General features: G+C 39.4%; 1 protein-coding gene across 8 annotated transcripts in view; it reads left to right on the top strand.

The window, feature by feature from the left end:
• Positions 1-19,010, top strand: part of cpeb3 (cytoplasmic polyadenylation element binding protein 3) — a 113,774-nt gene that overhangs the window by 7,827 nt on the left and 86,937 nt on the right. For 5 of the 8 annotated variants that reach the window (XM_016995911.2, XM_062976144.1, XM_008116772.3 and 2 more), the window contains exon 2: positions 4,888-5,789. In XM_016995911.2, the coding sequence (XP_016851400.2) occupies positions 4,888-5,789 (902 nt within the window). Of the gene's footprint in view, positions 1-1,544; positions 1,674-3,703; positions 3,911-3,959; positions 4,261-4,887; positions 5,790-19,010 lie in introns of those variants that run through there. The other 3 variants (XM_008116769.3, XM_008116771.3, XM_008116774.3) reach the window with 3 other exon arrangements.

Genomic DNA, 19,010 nt, shown 5'->3' with positions numbered 1-19,010 from the left:
GGTCCATATATCTTTAGCTGGCTGCCACTCCCCCCAGCAATAATTTTGTCAAATCAAAGTTAAATGTATTCAAATATATCCAGTGTCTCAATACCTTTAGCCACCAATTCTTCCTCCCTCAAATCAGATGAAAATAAGAGAAATTGTTTAGTGTAATTTGAGAGTTTGAGAAACTATTCTATATTTAATACTAAAATCTGATGAGATGAATATGAAATCATTCCTCATTAAGAACAAGATGAAAATATTTTGTTTATTGCTCACTGAGTTTTAAATTTAAAGGTATTCTACACACATGCACTCATATGTATACATAAATCCATCTGCATGTGGTTGGTCCTGTTCAGTGTATGTAGAAAGGCAAACTCTAGGAATTGATAAGTTTGAATTTAAGCTTGTCAAGGCAAGATGGCTACTCATTCTTTGTTTCTGAAAACAACATATAGGCCAACTCTCATGGCCACACCCACAAAAAGGAGACAGAGTGACTGGGTAGGCAAGGCATATGTGGGCTCTGGACTGTGGTTTTAAGTTAATTACTTTTTATTGAAATACTCGACTGGATACTAAAGTGCAGGCCTGCCTCAGCTAACTCTTTGATAATGAAGCCTTTTTTAAACAGTCTTTTAGTTCTCTAGGTCCCCCTTTCCTCCTCATCCTTTGTTTGGTTGGAAGGTTTGTTTAGCAGCATTAGCACTGGCAGGATGGTGAAGGAGGGCTGGAGAAATAGACTTTCAAAATCATGTTGCAGTTGTATGTCTGCACTGCACTAAAAAAAAAAAAACCATGGAAAACCATGGGTTTCTGCACTGACTAGTCTTACTGTGCCAGTCCTATAACAGGAAATGTTAAAGTTCACTCCAGAAGCCTCTATTGGACATGAATGAATAGTAAAATACAGAAAGGGTTAGAGGAAATAAACATGCCCACTGCATGAATGCTTTTAAATCTTTTAAAAAGCATAGATCAGTAAGTTTGGCCATCAAAATAAAATATATACAAAAAAGTGGAGGCCAGTGGAGTGGAAAATATTTTTCCTGGATGCATTCTGGAAAAAACCACAAAGAGGTCTCAAGAAAGGTTCCTGATACCTTGTTTTATTTTGCATGTGCATACTGTTAGTTTGAGAGGAAAATGTTGCCTGAAAAATGTTAAACTGTGCCTCTTTTTGTGGTGGAGGATCATATATCCCTATTCTTTTCATGTTACTTCTGCTTCTGGTTTTTCTAGTGAGAGAAGTATTGCCCACGAACACCTCTTCCATTTGCTCATTTCGGTAGCTATTCTGTTTGCATTCCAGTCACATAGCTAGAAATCAAGCTAACCGCAGCGTTTTGTTTCAGGTTTTAAATAAGATGGCTCAGGAACAAAAACAAAACCCCTCTTGATTCGGTTCCCTCCCATTAATAACTGCATATTTGTAGTAATCAGCTCTTCTTCCCCTCGTTGAAACGTTTACCGAGGCTTTCAGCTCTCTTCTCCCAGCCTGCCTCTGTCCAATAAAATACTTCAATCCCCACAATTCATTGGGGCGCGCATGCGCCTTGGGCTTACAGTTGTCAAAGTGCTCTTGCCAGAGCAATTTCTATTTGTCATATACCAAACCCCGAAAGAAGGAAATAGACACACTGTCCCTTCCTTGTATTGATCTTTAAACACAGAATACTCAAAAGGTAACTGTTCTCGGCGATTCCGCCTTGGCTACGTGGGTTACTGCATGCAAAAGAGGGGGATATTGGTTTTCCTGTAGTGTACTTTAGACTGGCACAAATACATACACCCAGGAGAAAACGGGGTGGGGGAATCAGGAGGCGCTGCCTATTACTATTTTTTTCAGAATAATATTTGATTCCCTCTTCCCCCTCTGTTTAGTTTTTCTACCTTCACTTAAGGTTTGGTCTTGACCTTGACTGGGAGAGGTGGGATTTGTAGTGAAATCTTTGGTGTAAAAAGCAATGTTAGGTAGTGTCTCAAGATGAAGTTCATAAAGGTTTCACATTATAGCACAGCTGATCTGCTGTATCGGTAGTAATAGCTTTCATGTTAATATTGATCATTGTTTGTATCAAGCTTTTCCTGAACCGTCTGTTTAGAAAGCCGGAGGAGGGGAAAGAACCGGGTGGTTCCTCGTTCTATTTCTCTGTTGTATTTATGTTGTCTTTATTTACCGTGGTGGTGACTTTGATGAAAGTGCAGCTAATGGAAAACTACACAAAGGCTGGAATATTATGTCTCACTGCAGTGCTGCTTTAAAGGCTTCCCTGCACCCCTTCCAGCAGCAGCAGCAGAGCTGCGTGCCACAGATGCGGTAGTTTACTCATTCTGGGATTAGGAATTTAGCTCAGTACGCTCGGTGTAGGCATTCTCCGCCATGCGAGATATGTATTATATGTACCTATTGGATCGTAAGAAAAGAGCAGTAACGAAACCAGTTATCTTATTCTTATTTTTCTAGATTGTCTTCCTGTAATGGATTAATGCTGGTACATTTTCTGTTAGTGCTTTCCACCTGACATTTTAGGAATTGCTCGAATGTCTTGAGAAGGGAGCTGTTTCATTATTCTCTCCCTTGCCCTTCCCAAAGCAGCTGCTGTTCTGACGTCCTGGTTTACCTTGTCAGTGCAGTTAAATGGCAAATTAAAGCCCAGTGATATTACAAGGTTCTTGCCTTTTGGGTGGAGTAGATAGAACATTTGGTTTTGAAAAGGGTGTATTGTCAGAAAGACGCGATACTGTTTGCCCTTTTTACCAGAAGGGTGCCTTTTGTTTGGCCCAATTTCCCATCGGATCATTTCGGGATAGTTTTCTTGCAGGTGTGGAGGCTGGTGAATGTGTTGTCGAGGGCTTTCATGGCAGGAATCGCTGGGTTGCTGGGAGTTTTCCGGGCTGTATGGCCATGTTCCAGAAGCGTTCTCTCCTGACGTTTCGCCCACATCTGTGGCAGGCATCCTCAGAGGTTGTGAGGTGTAACAACCTCACCACCTCAGGAGAGAATGCTTCTGGAACATGGCCATACTGCCGGAAAACTCACAGTAACCCAAGCTGGTGAATGTTGCTACTTATGATTTCCTATTTGGCTTCGACCTCTGATTTGATACTGACATTTCTCTCATCGCAATCTGTATGCGGTTGAAAAGGACTTCTGTACGATGCTTGTGGGGAAATGGCAGACTTAAATGCTTAAATGGGTCCTTTGGCCAGTTTCAAGAGGGAGGCATGGTGTTTTGGGCTCTATTTACTGTTTAGGACGAATCCGGCATGTCTACTCGGAAGTAAGCGTCTTTACATTCACTCTGGTTTCCTCCCAGGGATGACTGTTGGCTTAACTCAATAGGCTTTGTATCTGACCGTAGCTATAATGTTCCTATTTAATGCGACTGAAAGGAACGCATAATAAAGGGGCAAAACTGGCTGTAACAATGTGACAACAAAAGGATTTCTTAGAGCAACCGCACACTACACTCTGTGTAAAATGTCCCTCCCTCTACTCTACCCTTCCTCCCCCCCCCCCTTCGGTAATCTACAGGAAAGGCTTTTTTGGTTATTCCAGGTTCAGGGAGGCGAATCTGAACTGCTTTCCACGATTTGGTTGAACCTGTTAGGTTGCTTTAATCCAAACGGGCATCCGGCTCCTTTAAAAGTCTATTCATAGGAAAGGGGGTGGGGGTGAGGAAAGGCTGCTGTCTTTTTAACCTTGCTGAAGGACGCAGCAGTATTTATTGACGTATGCAAATAACTGGGAGGAGGAGGAGGGTGTAGGGAAAAACAGGAACCAGAATCAGTTTCTCATTGCAGGGCGAGAGCTCTGAGTTCCGGTGTAAGAGAACGAGACGTGGCGAAATTGCCGTATATCGCTGCCCTATAAGCACATCTTTCCTTTACACTGAAGGGAACCAAGGCATCGGAAAGGGTGAAGCGATTTCAAATGTATTTTTAGAGGCAGCGGGGAGCAATCGCATTGATTCAGACAGCTTACTCCTTTCAGAGCTGGGGTGGGTGGTGGGTGGGAGGAAGGGTTACATTTATTGTTATTCATTTTATATCTATACTTACTATAATATTTTATCGATGTGTATTTTAGGATTGATTGATTTTACTGTGGTATTGTATTATGTATGGATGGTGTGAATTACGTTTTCCTTTGATATTGACGTATCTGTATTTGGGTTGCTGTGAGTTTTCCGGGCTGTATGACCATGCTTCAGAAGCATTCTCTCCTGATGTTTCACATCTATGGCAGGCATCCTCAGAGGTTGAGAGGTATATTGGAAACTAGGCAAGGGAGGCTTATATATCTGTGGAAGGTCCAGGGTGGAGAAAGAACTCTTGTCAGTTGGAAGCAAGTATGAATGTTGCAATCAGTCACCTTGATTAGCATTGAAAAGCCTTGCAGATTCAAGACCTGGCTTATTCCTGCCTGAGGGAATTCTTTGTTGGGAGGTGTTAGCTGGCCCTGATTGTTTCATGTCTGGAATTCCCCTGTTTTCTGAGTGGTGTTCATTATTAACTGTCCTAATTTTAGAGGGGTTTTTTAATACTGGTAGACAGATTTTGTTCGATTTCATGGTTTCCTCCTTTCTGTTGAAATTGTCCACATGCTTGTGGATTTCAAAGGCTTCTCTGTGTAGTCTGACAATTATTGCACCTTGTATCTGTATTTATTACATTGTATGTATTATCACATTACAAGTGCTTTGTAAGTTGCCTTGAGTCCTTTTTGGGAGATGGTGGCGGGATAGAAATAAAGTTTTTTAAAATCATTATTATTATTTAGTCATGTCTTGTAACTTGCGGCAGTGTTACTAGCAGTGGGATTCTAGCTTAAGCGACTATGAATGTTAACAGTTTGTCCTTGTGTTGTTTTTTCCTCCCTTCCTCTCTTTTCAGCTGCGCAAACCATGCAGGATGATTTACTGATGGACAAAAGCAAAGCCCAGCCTCAGCAGCAGCGGCAACAGCAAGATCCAAACGCAGCAGAAGCCTCTTCAACCCCCATCACGTCAGAAACGCCCAAACCGGAGGACAGCAGCCCAGTGACTAGCATTGGCTCAGCAGCTCCTGCCCAAAATAGCAAAGAAAAGATGCAGATGGAGCCCCCCATCTTGCCAGGCTTGAGTTTCCACCAGCCTCAGCAGGAACCCACAGCAGGCACTTCCTTGTCTCCCTCCTTCGGAAGCACCTGGTCCACTGGGACCACAAACACAGTGGATGATAGCTTTTTCCAAGGGATTACGCCGGTCAATGGGACCATGCTTTTCCAGAATTTCCCTCACCATGTCAACCCTGTCTTTGGAGGCACTTTCTCCCCCCAGATTGGCCTAGCAGCCCAGACTCAGCACCATCAGCAGCAGCAGCAACAGCAGCAGCAAGCCCAGCAACAGCAAAGGAGATCCCCAGTCAGCCCTAACCAGGCATCGTTTGCCCAGAGGAATGCTGCTTATAGCCATCAGCCCATCATGACCAGCAAACCTTCCTCCTCTTCAGCCTCCACTTCTTCCCCTTCCAGCTGGAATAACCATCAAAATGCAGCCTGGAGCACACCTTCCAACCCTTGGGCTGGGCTGCAAGCTGGACGGGACCCACGAAGGGCGGTTGGGGTTGGGGTTGGGGTGGGAGTGGGGGTCGGAGTGCCCTCCCCACTCAACCCCATTTCACCCCTCAAAAAGCCCTTCTCTAGCAATGTTATTGCCCCTCCGAAGTTCCCACGGGCTGCTCCCCTAACCCCCAAATCTTGGATGGAAGACAACGCCTTCAGGACAGATAATGGCAACAATCTGTTGCCTTTTCAGGTAATGGTTTTTTTTTTCATTGAGTGTAAGGGGGTGGTGGTGGTGATATCTCGGTATGTATCTTGTAATTTAATTATGTGTTAAACCAAATGTCACTTCGACTGTTACATCTTACATTAGTTAGACCACTTTCCTGAAATCCTTCAAGCTATCCTTCTGGTGAGAAAGGTTTATATTATAATAAAATAATAATTTTTTTTTATATTCTTCCACCATCTTACATGGGGACCAAGCCCAGCATAAACAAACAAAAGCTAAGACATAATTAAAAACATAGTAGCCTATAATATAATGTAAACAATCTAACTAAACAATTAAAACCAGCAGAATATAAAACATCATAAAAATGTATCAAAATTAACATTGACCACCAGTAACCTGGAATATAGTGGGCATGATCAGATTAAAGAGGGCAGGGCAAGGACTATAGGGCCAGGGCTGGGAGTAAAGTGCTGAATAAACCTTATAAGTAAAGTAGGGCTGGGCAGTCATGATCAGGGACTAAGCCGTCATTCAAAAACACATTGGAACATCCAGGTTTTCAAGTCCCTGCAGAAGGCAGACAGAGTGGGGGCTAATCTAATGTCCTTGGGGAGGTAGTTCCAGAGTTGGGGGCCACCACCGAGAAGGCCCTCTCTCTCTCTCGTCCCTTTCTCTCGTCCCTACCAACCATGCTTGTGATGGTGTGGTGGAAGTGAGAGGAAAGCCTCCCCAGCAGATCTTAGAGTTCACGCCGGTTCATAGGGGAAGATACGATTGCGAAGATGTGTCTAAAATCCAAAGTGCATATTCATTGGATTGTGTTTCTAAGCCTTTCTTAACCCTTTACAATTGTTTTAAAGGCAACCAATATTTGCTGTTTGGCAATGCCCATATGCTTTCTTCTACCTTTCTGCTGTCTGTATGCCTTAAGTTGTATGCATTTTATTTTAATCGGTATAATGTTAAAATCTCAAATGTAAGAGTATTTTAGATATAGTCATGTCTTCAAATCTGGAATTAAATGGCTGACTAAAAGCAAGAACACTTGAGGAATCTGGTTAATGGAGAGAAGATAATTAAAGGGCCAAACCTGTTCTCCTTTAAAGTGTTCTACTTTATTAATGCTGAGAAATGAGGTTCAACAGGATTCTGTTTGCAAAATCAGGCACATGACTGCAAATAAAATGCTGAAACTGCTGAAGCGTCATCATAGGACTGTGTAGGGTGTGGGTTTGAATATATTCGGGAAGAGGTTTGGGCGTGTGTTGACCTGAGGATCAGTTGCCTTTAATAAAGATTTTTAAGGGCAAAAAAGAAATTAAGTCCAGAGAAAGTACCTGTGTACAATAGAAATAAAATATATTTCATACATTAGAGAAAAGATACAATAGGACATGACCTTCACAGCCATATTGCAATGGAGCCTATTTACTAGCTACATAAGCCCTGAAATATTTAAAGCGCTAGTGTCCTTGGCTGGTTTTGTTATCTAAGATGTCAAGGCAGATCAGTTGCAACAACTGAAACAGGAAAATAGAAGCTCTGAAATTTTAATGCAGAATGGAATTTATCTTGGTGTTAAATGTTGCCTTAACTGAATAATTGGCGCATATATTGTCCTTGTATCCCATATCAGATTATGAAGATAAAAGCTTGGAGGGGGAAGTGTTGTTCTAAGTTTTTGCTTCCACTTACATGAATTAGACTGTTTTTTAAAACTGAAATTACTTTTATTGTTTATTTTGAACTGGTCACAGATTTTCTTTACATACAACCCATAATCTGCATAATAATAGTAAATAATAATAATAATAATAATAATAATAATAATAATAATAATGCAATTATTAGGGCTAAATAAAGTACAATATATTCATCAGTACAGAGTAGTCTTTCTGAAAGTGATATTTTCTTTCATTAAGACAAGAATGTTGTCAAGATTTAATTTTGCTGCTTCATTCTGCTTAAAGGAAGAGCTGCTAATTTCCTATTGGTGATCTAGTGCTGGAGGAGGAGTATGATTATGCCAGTCAGTCACTGTAGACTTTAAAAGGAGGGGGGAAAGAGGAGAGAGAGAGAGAGAGAGTGAGAAAGTGAGTGAGTGAGTGAGTGTTCTTTTTTGGCCATTTCTTCTTCTCCTGATTGTACTGAGTTATTGTATCATGTAAATTGTATCAGTCAATTAGATTCATCTAGCATACATAGATTACCATAGATGGTTAATTTATGATATGCCCTTCATTTGACTGTTCTCAATTAAACCACTGGCACAAGCTAATTTACATAATGTTCCTTATAGATGATGACCTTTACATGATGTACAAGCCTTAATATTTCTGGTTCAAGGAAGTTCAAATAGAAAACCAAATGGAGTGTTGTGTACTTTCTAGCAGCATTTTCTTCTGATATTTTGCCTGCATTTGTGGGTGACATCTTTAGAGGATCATGCCAGTCACAGATGCAGGCAAAACATCAGGAGAAAATGCTGCTAGAACACGGCCAGTGATTCCAGCTGTGAAAGCCTTCGGCAATACAGAAAACCAAATATTTTTAAAAGAATACTTAAGACTCAAAATACTTTGTGTAAGAAGGGAAAACATGAAGTAATGGTTGTAAAATTAGTTTTCATTTAATGTTCTCTTGAGGAAAACAAAATTCAAATGGCTGATGTAAAGGATATGTGATCTTTACTTAAGATGTTTTCTCACCATGGGGATGATAGATTGATAGCATGGAACTCCCTTTAAAGAGTGTAATGATTCACTCCATAGTTTTTATACAGAATATCTTGGAAAAGCTGAAATACATTGTGCTTGAAAGGGGGAGTGTGCGCTACGATCTTCCTACAAAAATCTTGGCATAATTATTAAATTATAATAGGAGCTTTATTGGGGGAAATCATGATAGTTGAACTAGTAGTAACATAATTGTACTACAGCAATATCATAAAAATACTAACAGTGGGAGCTGCAGGAATACTAAGAACTCCAAATGGGTTCTTGTTTTTCCTATGAAGAATTTGCCCCCCCCACCCCCTCTTTTACATATTTTGCAACTTGGTGTCATTTGAAAATATTTTGGTTATGTAGATTTAGTCTAGTTGTCAGCTTAGTTGGTGCTGGAAGTTACCGATTTGGCAGTTCTAAAAATAGCATTTTGTGACCTCATTAGCTTGCCAAGCTCTAGTATTACATTTTAACTATGTCTATGACTGAGAAAATGTAAAATCATAATAATAACTAACGACAGGTGATGATATCACCATCAGCTAATCCTACTAATGGTCACCAGTGGAAGTTCATGCTGGTCACAATGAAGCTCTATTTTGACAATCTAGCTATTATCAATAACTCCCTCCATTTGATCAGCAATTCACAATGTGTATCTGAAACACTTAAATATTTCACTTCAAAATCCTAGGCTATTATTTACACAGAGAAAATAGGTGGTCCTTGCTAGGTGGTCTTTTTCAGTTCAGAGGTTTGTTTGATGCTCCTTCTAAAATGTATGCTTTAGGGAATGCAAGGCCTTAATTGAAAAGAGTCCTCAGATAATCTGTATATGATATAGCTAGCACATTGCCGAAATAATGTCAAGACGCCATTGCTAATTATTACCTTATTTACCTGTGTTTATGTAAAAAGATTCACGTCATCAAGCGTCATTGGTTTGGAAGTTATCTTGCAGGACAAGCAACTATTGTTACTTCTGGAAGGATCCTGTTCTTGAGTTGTTAACAGGATATTCTTGGCTTTCAAGTTAATGTTACATCTGGAAAAAATATGTAACCACAATAGTTTACCTTTAACTTCTATTGCACTGATTTTTTTAGAACTGCTGGAAATACTAGCCTTCCAGTAAGTTTTGCATTTTCTGATTTGAGTGCTCAAGACCTTAGATTATGTCTATAAGGGAACAATTCCAAAATTATGGTGAGAACAAATTGTAAAGTTGTGACTTAGAATTAAATTTCAGTCATGTTGGCAGGTGATGTCCGACACAGAAAATATATTTTACATTATTTTTAATTATATTACCTCTTTACCCTGGACCTCGTAGATATAAGTATTAGTCCATATATTTCAGTCTAAAGATAATAATCATGCTTACCAAGCAAAAGCAAAGAGCTAAAGAATCATACTATCTTGGCTATGATTAGTTGCTGACTTTATTTAAATGTAATCAGATGAGAGCCAGCATAATGTAGCAGTTTAAGCATAGACCTATGACAGGAGGCCAGGATTTCAATTCTTGCTCCTCCATAGAAATCCACTGGGTGACCTTGGGCAAAGCAAAGGCAAATGCCATCTGAACAAATCTTGCCAAGAAACCCTCATGATAGGGTTGCCATACATTGGAAATAACATGAAGGCACACAACCATCAGATCAAATACATATTTATTTTAAATAGTATATGTTTTAGTAATTATTGGATCTTGTTTTTCAGTGTTATTATCAGTAGTGCTGAATATTCAATATGGAAAGAGCTATTATAGTCTAATAGTTGGAATTTAAAGATGGCTTCAAATCTGTTCAACTACCTCTCAGTTCAACCTACCCTAAAGCTGTTTTGTGAAAATTCAGGATGGTTCAATTGCTACCTGAGGAAAAAGAACAGGATAAAATATGATGGCATTGTACTTGTATTTTATATATGTGTGCTGTTGTCAAGCTATTGTTGATAATTGCCAATTAAAATATAATCATAAAGCAATAATATGAAGTGAAATGTTAAGAATTATAGCTTCATTGCCCTTGATGTTATTCAGCAGTTGTGCTTCTTGCTTAGTAGCTGTTGTTATGGTATGGAAAAATAAGGGACATAAAATTGTTCATGGTGCTGAAACTTAAACATAAAATTAACTCTGTGCAGTTTGCCACAGTTTATTTTTTTCTATTAGGAACAGAGTATCAACTGAGAAGACCCCCATCCGACTATTACATAGCATGAGGCTATTGTAACAGATTGTGAGTGTCATAAAAAGGCAGAAATTTGGAGGGGTTTTTTACTGCTAGAAAATAGAAGAGACATAAATGAAACTTTCTTTCTCTCAAAGCCAGTCCAAACTAGCTTGACTGGTGTAATACACTCTGACATTGGAAAGGAACAGTAGGATAGCATTGAGCCCTCATGTCATCAACTGAGGCATTGATGATTAAAATTACAAAAATGAATAATTAATTATTAAACTGTAAAGCAAAACCAATAAATACAGCTATTAGAAATCAGGATTCATGTGGGATGGGGGAGATTTTGAATTATGCCAATGGGATTGTCAGTATGAATCTTAATATTTGACTGAAGTAATAAACTTCAGTCAGCAAACCTGTGTAAATATGATTGCTATTTGCCTCAAATTGTCAATGGGTGCATGAATATGTACATATTAACCTGCTTATTCTTTTCTATGTGGTTGATGACTATAAGCATTTTAAATCCCTAGTCATCCCTCTCTATCCACAGATTAAATAATCTACTGCTTGAAAGTATTTGCCCCACAAAACAACAACTGAAGAAAGAAACTGTTATTTTGCCATTTTATATGCAAGCCCCATTTTCCCAACATTATTGTATATAATGGGACTTCAGCATCAACAAATTTTGATATTCTTAAGGAGGCTCTGAAACCAAACTCCAGCAGATACTGAGGGCCCATTCTATTTAAAATATTCAAATATTACTGTGTAGTTATATATGCATTTAAATTATAGATGTTAGTATGGTGGTAAAAAAGGGATGGAAAATGTTTATGTTATATACTAAATATGTAAAAAGGCGCAATGTGCTCTGCCATGTTATTTGTATTATTCTGGAAACTGTAAATAACTGTTTCAGTATGTGCCCCAAGCTATAGTACCACATTTTAATAGTGAATTTACTCTTCTTTTCAGACTTCAGTTATGAAACTGAGTTTTAGTTTAAAATGTAGTTCAGTATCACTTTTACATTAAAATGGTCTCCCCTTTATTTTTGTCAAGGGCAGTAATGTTCTTGAGAGCAATAACCAATCTCGATAAAATAGTGAATAGTAGAGACATCACACTGGCAATGAAGGTCGGCATAGTTAAAGCAATGGTATTCCCCATAGTAACCTATGGATGTGAGAAAAGAAGACTGAGTGAAGGAAGATAAGACGCTTTTGAACTGTGGTGTTGGAGGAAAATTCTGAGAGTGCCTTGGATCGCAAGAAGATCAAACCAGTCCATACACCAAGAAATAATACCTGACTTCTCACTGGAGGGAAGGATATTAGAGACAAAGATGAAGTACTTTGGCCACATAATGAGAAGACAGGAAAGCTTGGAGAAGATAATGATGCTGAGGAAAATGGAAGGAAAAAGGAAGAGAGGCCAACCAAGGGCAAGATGGATGGATGGCATCCTTGACGTGATTAGCTTGACCTTGAAGGAGCTGGGGGTGGCAATGGCGGACAGGGAGCTCTGGCATGGGCTGGTCCATGAGGTCACGAAGAGTAAAAAATGACTGAACATATAAACAACAACAAAGTAATATTCTTGTGTTAGCTAGAAAGAAACAAGATACCAGATCAGACAAGATTGCACATATATTACATATTTTTTGTTATAGGCCTCCTTTATTGCAGATAAGGCCCCCGGTGATGCAGCAGGTTAAACCGCTGAGCTGCTGAACTTGCTGACCGAAAGGTCGGCAGTTCAAATCTGAGGAGCGGGGTGAGCTCCCGCTGTTAGGCCCAGCTTCTGCCAACCTAGCAGTTCAAAAACATGCAAATGTAAGTAGGCAGTGCTGTAATCAATAGGTAGTGCTTCGGCGGGAAGGTAATGGTGCTCCATGCAGTCATGCCAGCCACATGAACTTGGAGGCGTCTACAAACAACGCCAACTATTCGGCTTAGAAATGGAAATGAGCATCAAACCCCAGAGTCAGATATGGCTAGATTCAATGTCAGGAGAAAACCTTTACCTTATCTTTTATTGGAGATACTTTTAAAAAGGCTTGACTCTCCAAGAGTTAAGAACATATTCATAACAGTTTTCTTTGCTTGTCAAGGTGGTTGTGGGTCACTGTTAAGGGTAGTGTATGCATTAGTTGTATTTCTTGGAATGCATTTAAAATAGATCTTGTAGGAGTGGTGAACTGAGGCAAGCAGCAAGAAGCAATACTATGGACTGAGAAACAAGGAGCTGCAACTGTTATCAGCTTGGGGTGCTTTAAGCAGAGATACTTCTGATTTCTTACGCATTGGCATACTTACAGTATCAAATAACTTCCCATCAACTTGCAAATGAGTATATATGATGAAATACAACAAAATAACTTCTTCTCAAAATGTTGATATCTTGCTTTTCTATAAGCTATATTGTGCTTTGTTGACCAAACTCCCCTTGAAAAATCTGTTCCAATGTAGCAATACTCTAGTTACATACTTTCCAGTTGCCTTGATTTGGCAGTGACAGTCCCATTTACCAACTTTTTAAAATTTCCGTTTCTCTATTCTCTCACTTTTTGCCTTTGTCCTTAGCTGACTTTGGTTATTGCAAACTAAGTTTAGAGTGCAAAGTTAACGTGCACCCAACTCAGTGAGGTGAAAGAAGTTGGGCAGAATCTTGCCTTTCTAGTAGATTCAGGCAAAAATAAACTGCTGTAGTCTTTGCTTGCTTGTTTGCTTTCCGCATTATTAATTTTTTCTCATCTTAAAAATACTCTTAACATTACTTGACCACAAAAGTCCCTGCTTTTTTCTGTGAAATGTTAGAGTGTGCTATTAGTTTGAACCAAGCCTATGCATACTTTTGAGGGCAACTTTCAAGACATCCACATTTCTTAATTAGGCCTGCTGTTACACAGGGGACATGTTAGGTGCTGGGAAAAGAGTGAGAAAATAACAGCATCTGGTTTGGATATTACTAGCCTTCAATTTAGTGCTATTCAAAATGAATTTTTTTTCTAGTTATAAAATATTGAGATCTTTTTTTTACTTTTTAAAATCTGCAGGAGCCTATGTGGTCCTTTAAATATTGAAAACAAATCCAAGTAACAGCTTGATTTTTGTGTTACTGTGAGTTTTCTGGGCTGTATGGCCATGTTCCAGAAGCATTCTCTCCTGACGTTTCGCGTGCATCTACGGCAGGCATCCTCAGAGGATATGAAGTCTGTTGGAAACTAGGCAAGTGGGGTTTATATATCTATGAAATGTTCAGAAAAAAGTACTGTCTGCCTAAGGCAAGCATGAGTGTTGCAACTGACCACCTTAATTAGCACTGAATACCCTTGCAGCTTCAAAGCCCCCTAGAATTTTGCATCTGTTAGCATGGCCATACAGCCCGGAAAACTCAAAACAACTCCGTGATTCCGGCCATTAAAGCCTTCGACAACACAACTATATTTTTATGTTTTCAAAAATGGGAATTTACTCTCATACATTTCTGGGTTCCTAGAGTCCTCAGTGTAACCTTCAACTGGAATACTACCTAAGTATCATCCGCACCGGCTTCTTTCAATTCTGAGACAGTGCTGTAACAGTACTTGGTCCAAACATAATTGCTACTATGTGATTACATATTATGGTGACATCTGTGCAACAAATGTGTTGTATTGCAGTTGTGTAAGAAGTGGTAAGTATTTGTAGGTTCACTTTTATATTTCAGATCCCTTTGTAATCTCTGCTAAACATAACTCAATAGATCGTTTAATGCAGTTATATTTATGGGTAGCTTTACTCCCTTATGGTGGTAGTATTATGAAACGAAACAGGAAAACTTTCCTGGATATCCCTTCTTATCCCTCCATCTTCTCTCTTCAATTTTGGACTTATGGAACTCGTAGTTTTTCTTTCTTGCTGTATTGCCAACCAGAGTCCCCATGTCGCCATTATATTTTATCTGAAGTAAAACTGATAGGAAAATTATCCTGTGTCATTTCATTTGTGCTGTCTGAAGGCTTTCGTCTTGCCTCTTTTGGGTGCTTTCCTTACCCATTTACTTGGAAGGAAACACTATTTATCTTATGTGAGGCATATTTTTGAGTAAGCATGTTTATGATTGCAATGCTGGCTGGACACGTTGCACAATGATCTGAAGACTGCTGGCATACACCCTGACCAGACGCATGATCAAGTGAAATGGCGCCAACAAACCGCAAAACAGACCCCGCCATCAAGTGGGGCAAATGCTGAAGAAAAAGATGTTTATAATTGCTTTATCAGCTCCAAATTACCTTTTTGGGTGGAGGAATTAAAGAAGGGGATAATTGGAATGGCTTGAACAGATATTACCTTCTCAGGATGAATAAGAATAGAAGGAAGAAACACTATCTAGCTCTGTTTTAATTTGTCATCATACAGCAGTCTCAGACATTACAGCCATGTTATATGAAGTAGCATATAGGTGCATTTTTTGCAGACATTTTTTAAAAGTGTGATTATTTACATCTGAACAGATATGTATTTTATAATATTGTTTAATGGGGTTGTTGAGTCAGCCTAGACAATTTGTTAGTAAACTGAGGACAGATGGATTTCCATTTCCTGCTTGCAAAACTACTACTCCCATTCCTGGGGGAAGCAGAGGGAGTATCAAAAAGGAAGATTGCCAAACCTGTTTTGGCCTGCTGAAGCCACTCCCACCAATACAAGTTATAATAATGCCTAGCTTCTTTACATCACAATAATTTGCACAGGGGCACTGAATAAGCAAGCAAACAAAGCCATAATAAAAACATCTTCAACATATAGGAATGTAATGACAGAAATTATGGGAGGGCTGTGCATTAGCAAATGCATTATGTGTGAGTCACACATTGCAGTAATAGAGGGAAATATAGTGTAGATTTTCTCCTATCAGAACCAGTGAGCAGCTGGGCATTATTTCCTAGAGTATGGACTGGTTGGATTTTCTTGCCATCCAAGGCACTCTCAGAATTTTCCTCCAACACCACAGTTCAAAAATCTCTATCTTTCTTCGCTCAGCCTTATGATCCATCTCTCGCATCCATAGGTTACTATGGGGAATACCATGGTGTGCGGACCCTCGTTGCCAGTGTGGTCTCTACTCTTCACTATTTTATCGAGGTTGGTCATTGCTCTCCTCCCAAGAAGTAAACGTCTTCTGATTTCCTGGCTGCAGTCTGCGTCTGTAGTAATCTTTGTGCCTAGAAATACAAAGTTTTTCACTGCCTTCCCCATTTTCTCCCTCTATTTGTCAGTTATCAATCAGTCTAGTTGCCACCATCTTGGTTTTCTTGATGTTTAACTGCAACCCAGCTTTTGCGCTTTCTTTTTTCACCTTGGTTATAAGGCTCCTCAGCTCCTCTTCGCTTTCAGCCATCAAAGTAGTATCATCTGCATATCTAAGGTTGTTAATGTTTCTTCCAGCAATTTTAACTCCAGCCTTGGATTCATCAAGCCCTGCACGTTGCATGATGTATTCTGCATACAAGTTGAATAGGTAGGGTGAATGTATGCAGCCCTGCCAAACTCCTTTCCAATCTTGAACCAGTCTGTTCTTCCGTGGTCTGTTCTTACTGTTGCTACTTGGTCGTTCCTCAGGAGACAGACAAGGGGACTTGATATCCCCATATCACCAAGAACTTTCCACACTTTATTATGATCCACATAGTCAAAGGGTTTAGAATAGTATAAAACAGAAATAGATGTTTTTCGGAAACTCCCTACCTTCCTCCATTATCCAGCGGATATTGGCAATTGGGTCTCTCATTCCTCTGCCTTTTCTAAATCCAGTTTGTGCATTTGGCAACTCTCGCTCCATGTATTGCTGGAGTCTACCTTACTGGCATATGAAATAAGTGCCACTGTACGAAGGTTTGAGCATTTCCCTTTTTTGGTATGGGAATATAAATTGATTTTTTCTAATCTGATGGCCATTCTTGTGTTTTCCATATTTTCTGGCAAATGGCATGCATCACCTTGGCAGCATCATCTTTCAAGATTTTAAACAGTTCAGCTGAGAACCTGTCATCTCCTGCTACCTTGTTATTAGCAATGCTTCTTAAGGCTCATTCAACCTCACTCCTCTGGATATCTGGTTCTAATTCACTCACCACACTATCAAATCTATCCTTGATATTATCTTTCCTATACGGATCTTCTGTATAATCTCGCCACCTTTTCTCGATCTCTTCAGCTTCTGTTAGGTCCCTGCCATCATTGTTTTTGATCATGCCCATTTTTGCCTGAAATTTGCCTCCAATGTTTTTCTTTGGGATCCAAATATATACAGATGTATTTAATGCTTTCTACATTGTCTATCAGTTCACTATGACTCTGAATACAAGGTGATAGTGATTATATTTAAATCTTAAACAGTTTGTGACTTCAATACATGAAGGAACATCTTTCCCTCTATATACACCTATCTGAATATTGAGGCTTATAAGAGGAGCTCTCCTGTGTTCCACAGGGACAATACAGTGTGGCATGGGATGTGGGAGATGTTTTTACCTGTTGCACTCAGTTCTGGAGTACCTTTCAATTAGAAGTTTGATTAGTATTAATATAGGTCTCTTTTTGGTGAGAAAGTCAATAAAGGTTTGCTTTATTTCCAATGTGCATGTACTTAAGTTTTTAACTGTTGTAGACTTTTATGCTGCTTTAACATGTTTACCATGTATTTATCCTGTTTGAACTGTTTTACAGTATTTCATTTGTAATTGTGTTCAAAAGTTTATTATTTTATCTTTACACTGCCCTGAAATCCTGTTACAAGAGGGTAAGATACTAATATTTTAAGAAGTAAGTAATAAGATTTAACTTGTTTCCCTCCCAGCTTTCTGAGTCAAAATAACTGCAAGGAGATTGATGATAAAATGCCTCCATTTTCTGAGTTCTGTGGACAAATTTGTTGAATATGTACATGCACAGTTCCAGCCCCAGTAAAAACACCCCATGTTTCCTTACGATGGTAAAAAATGCCTATCCTGATCAAACCCGAGGAAAAGATTGTTGCTCTTAACAAAAGGCATTTCTTGATTATGGGTTTTAGAATTTTTCTTATGGACTGGCATAACTTTGATTGTTCACAGAGGCTCACAGTGGTCTTATCTCATCATACTTTATTGTGTGCTATTCATTTTCATTCTTGTGATATTCTTGTCAGCATGGTGCCATTCTACTGAAAGAAATACAAATTAAACTGGCACCTTCTGCTGATGACATTTCATCATAGTTTTACTTTGCCTGACACCTTGATTATTCAGATGCTAAAGGATTCACATTTATCAGAAAGGGTGCAAAATATTCCACTTCATTCTGCCCAATCAGAGCATTATGTATGCAAGTCTAGATTTTTGCATCTGTTAACATACACCCAGATGCCTGAGGAATAGACAAGTGGGACAGGAAGATGCTTTGCTGACCATAGTTTGTTCCTAACGTCTGGTGGTATTCATTTTGCCCCTTTAAGTGGCAAAGTGGTATTAGGGAAGAAGTGGTATTAAGGAAAGGGAGATACGGGAAAGGGAGACCTAATTTAATTCGGCCTAGGGTTTTTGGAAGAACATTAGTACAGTAGAGTCTCACTTATCCAACACTCGCTCATCCAACATTCTGGATTATCCAACGCATTTTTGTAGTCATTGTTTTCAATATATCATGATATTTTGGTGCTAAATTCATAAATACAGTAATTACTACATAGCATTATTGTGTATCGAACTACTTTTTCTATCAAATTTGTTGTATAACATGATGTTTTGGTGCTTAAATTATAAAATCATAACCTAATTTAATGTTTAATAGGCTTTTCCTTAATCTCTCCTTATTATCCAACATATTTGCTTATCCAACGTTCTGCCGGCCCGTTTACGTTGGATAAGTGAGACTCTACTGTACCACTAAAACGGTCACCTGACATAGTAAAACTGGGTAACCAGGATGGCGGTCTCTCCAGATTAAAGGTGGTGCTGGGTTAGGGTGCTGGCATGTATTACAGAGACTTGGCTGGGCGAGCTGGGAGGGGTTAATCTTACCCAGCTCTGCCCGCCAGGATACTCCGTACAACACCAATCGAGATCTGGAGAGCAGGGAGGTGGGATTGCAGTGATCTATTCCCCTGATTCCATCCCCCTGACCAGGTGCCCCATCCTGCAGTCTACCATGTTTGAATGTGTCCACCTGAGGATAGGAGACCGGGACAGATTAGGGATTCTGTTAGTGTACTGTCCATCCCGCTGCACTACAGTCTCTCTACCTGAGCTAGCCGGGGTGGTCTCGAGCCTGGCATTAGAATCTCAACAGCTGATA

Source organism: Anolis carolinensis, chromosome 3 (assembly GCF_035594765.1).
Source record: "Anolis carolinensis isolate JA03-04 chromosome 3, rAnoCar3.1.pri, whole genome shotgun sequence".
Taxonomy (NCBI): Eukaryota; Metazoa; Chordata; class Lepidosauria; order Squamata; family Dactyloidae; genus Anolis; species Anolis carolinensis.
The sequence above is the reverse complement of the archived record's forward strand: the minus strand, read 5'-3'. Positions and strand labels throughout refer to the sequence as shown.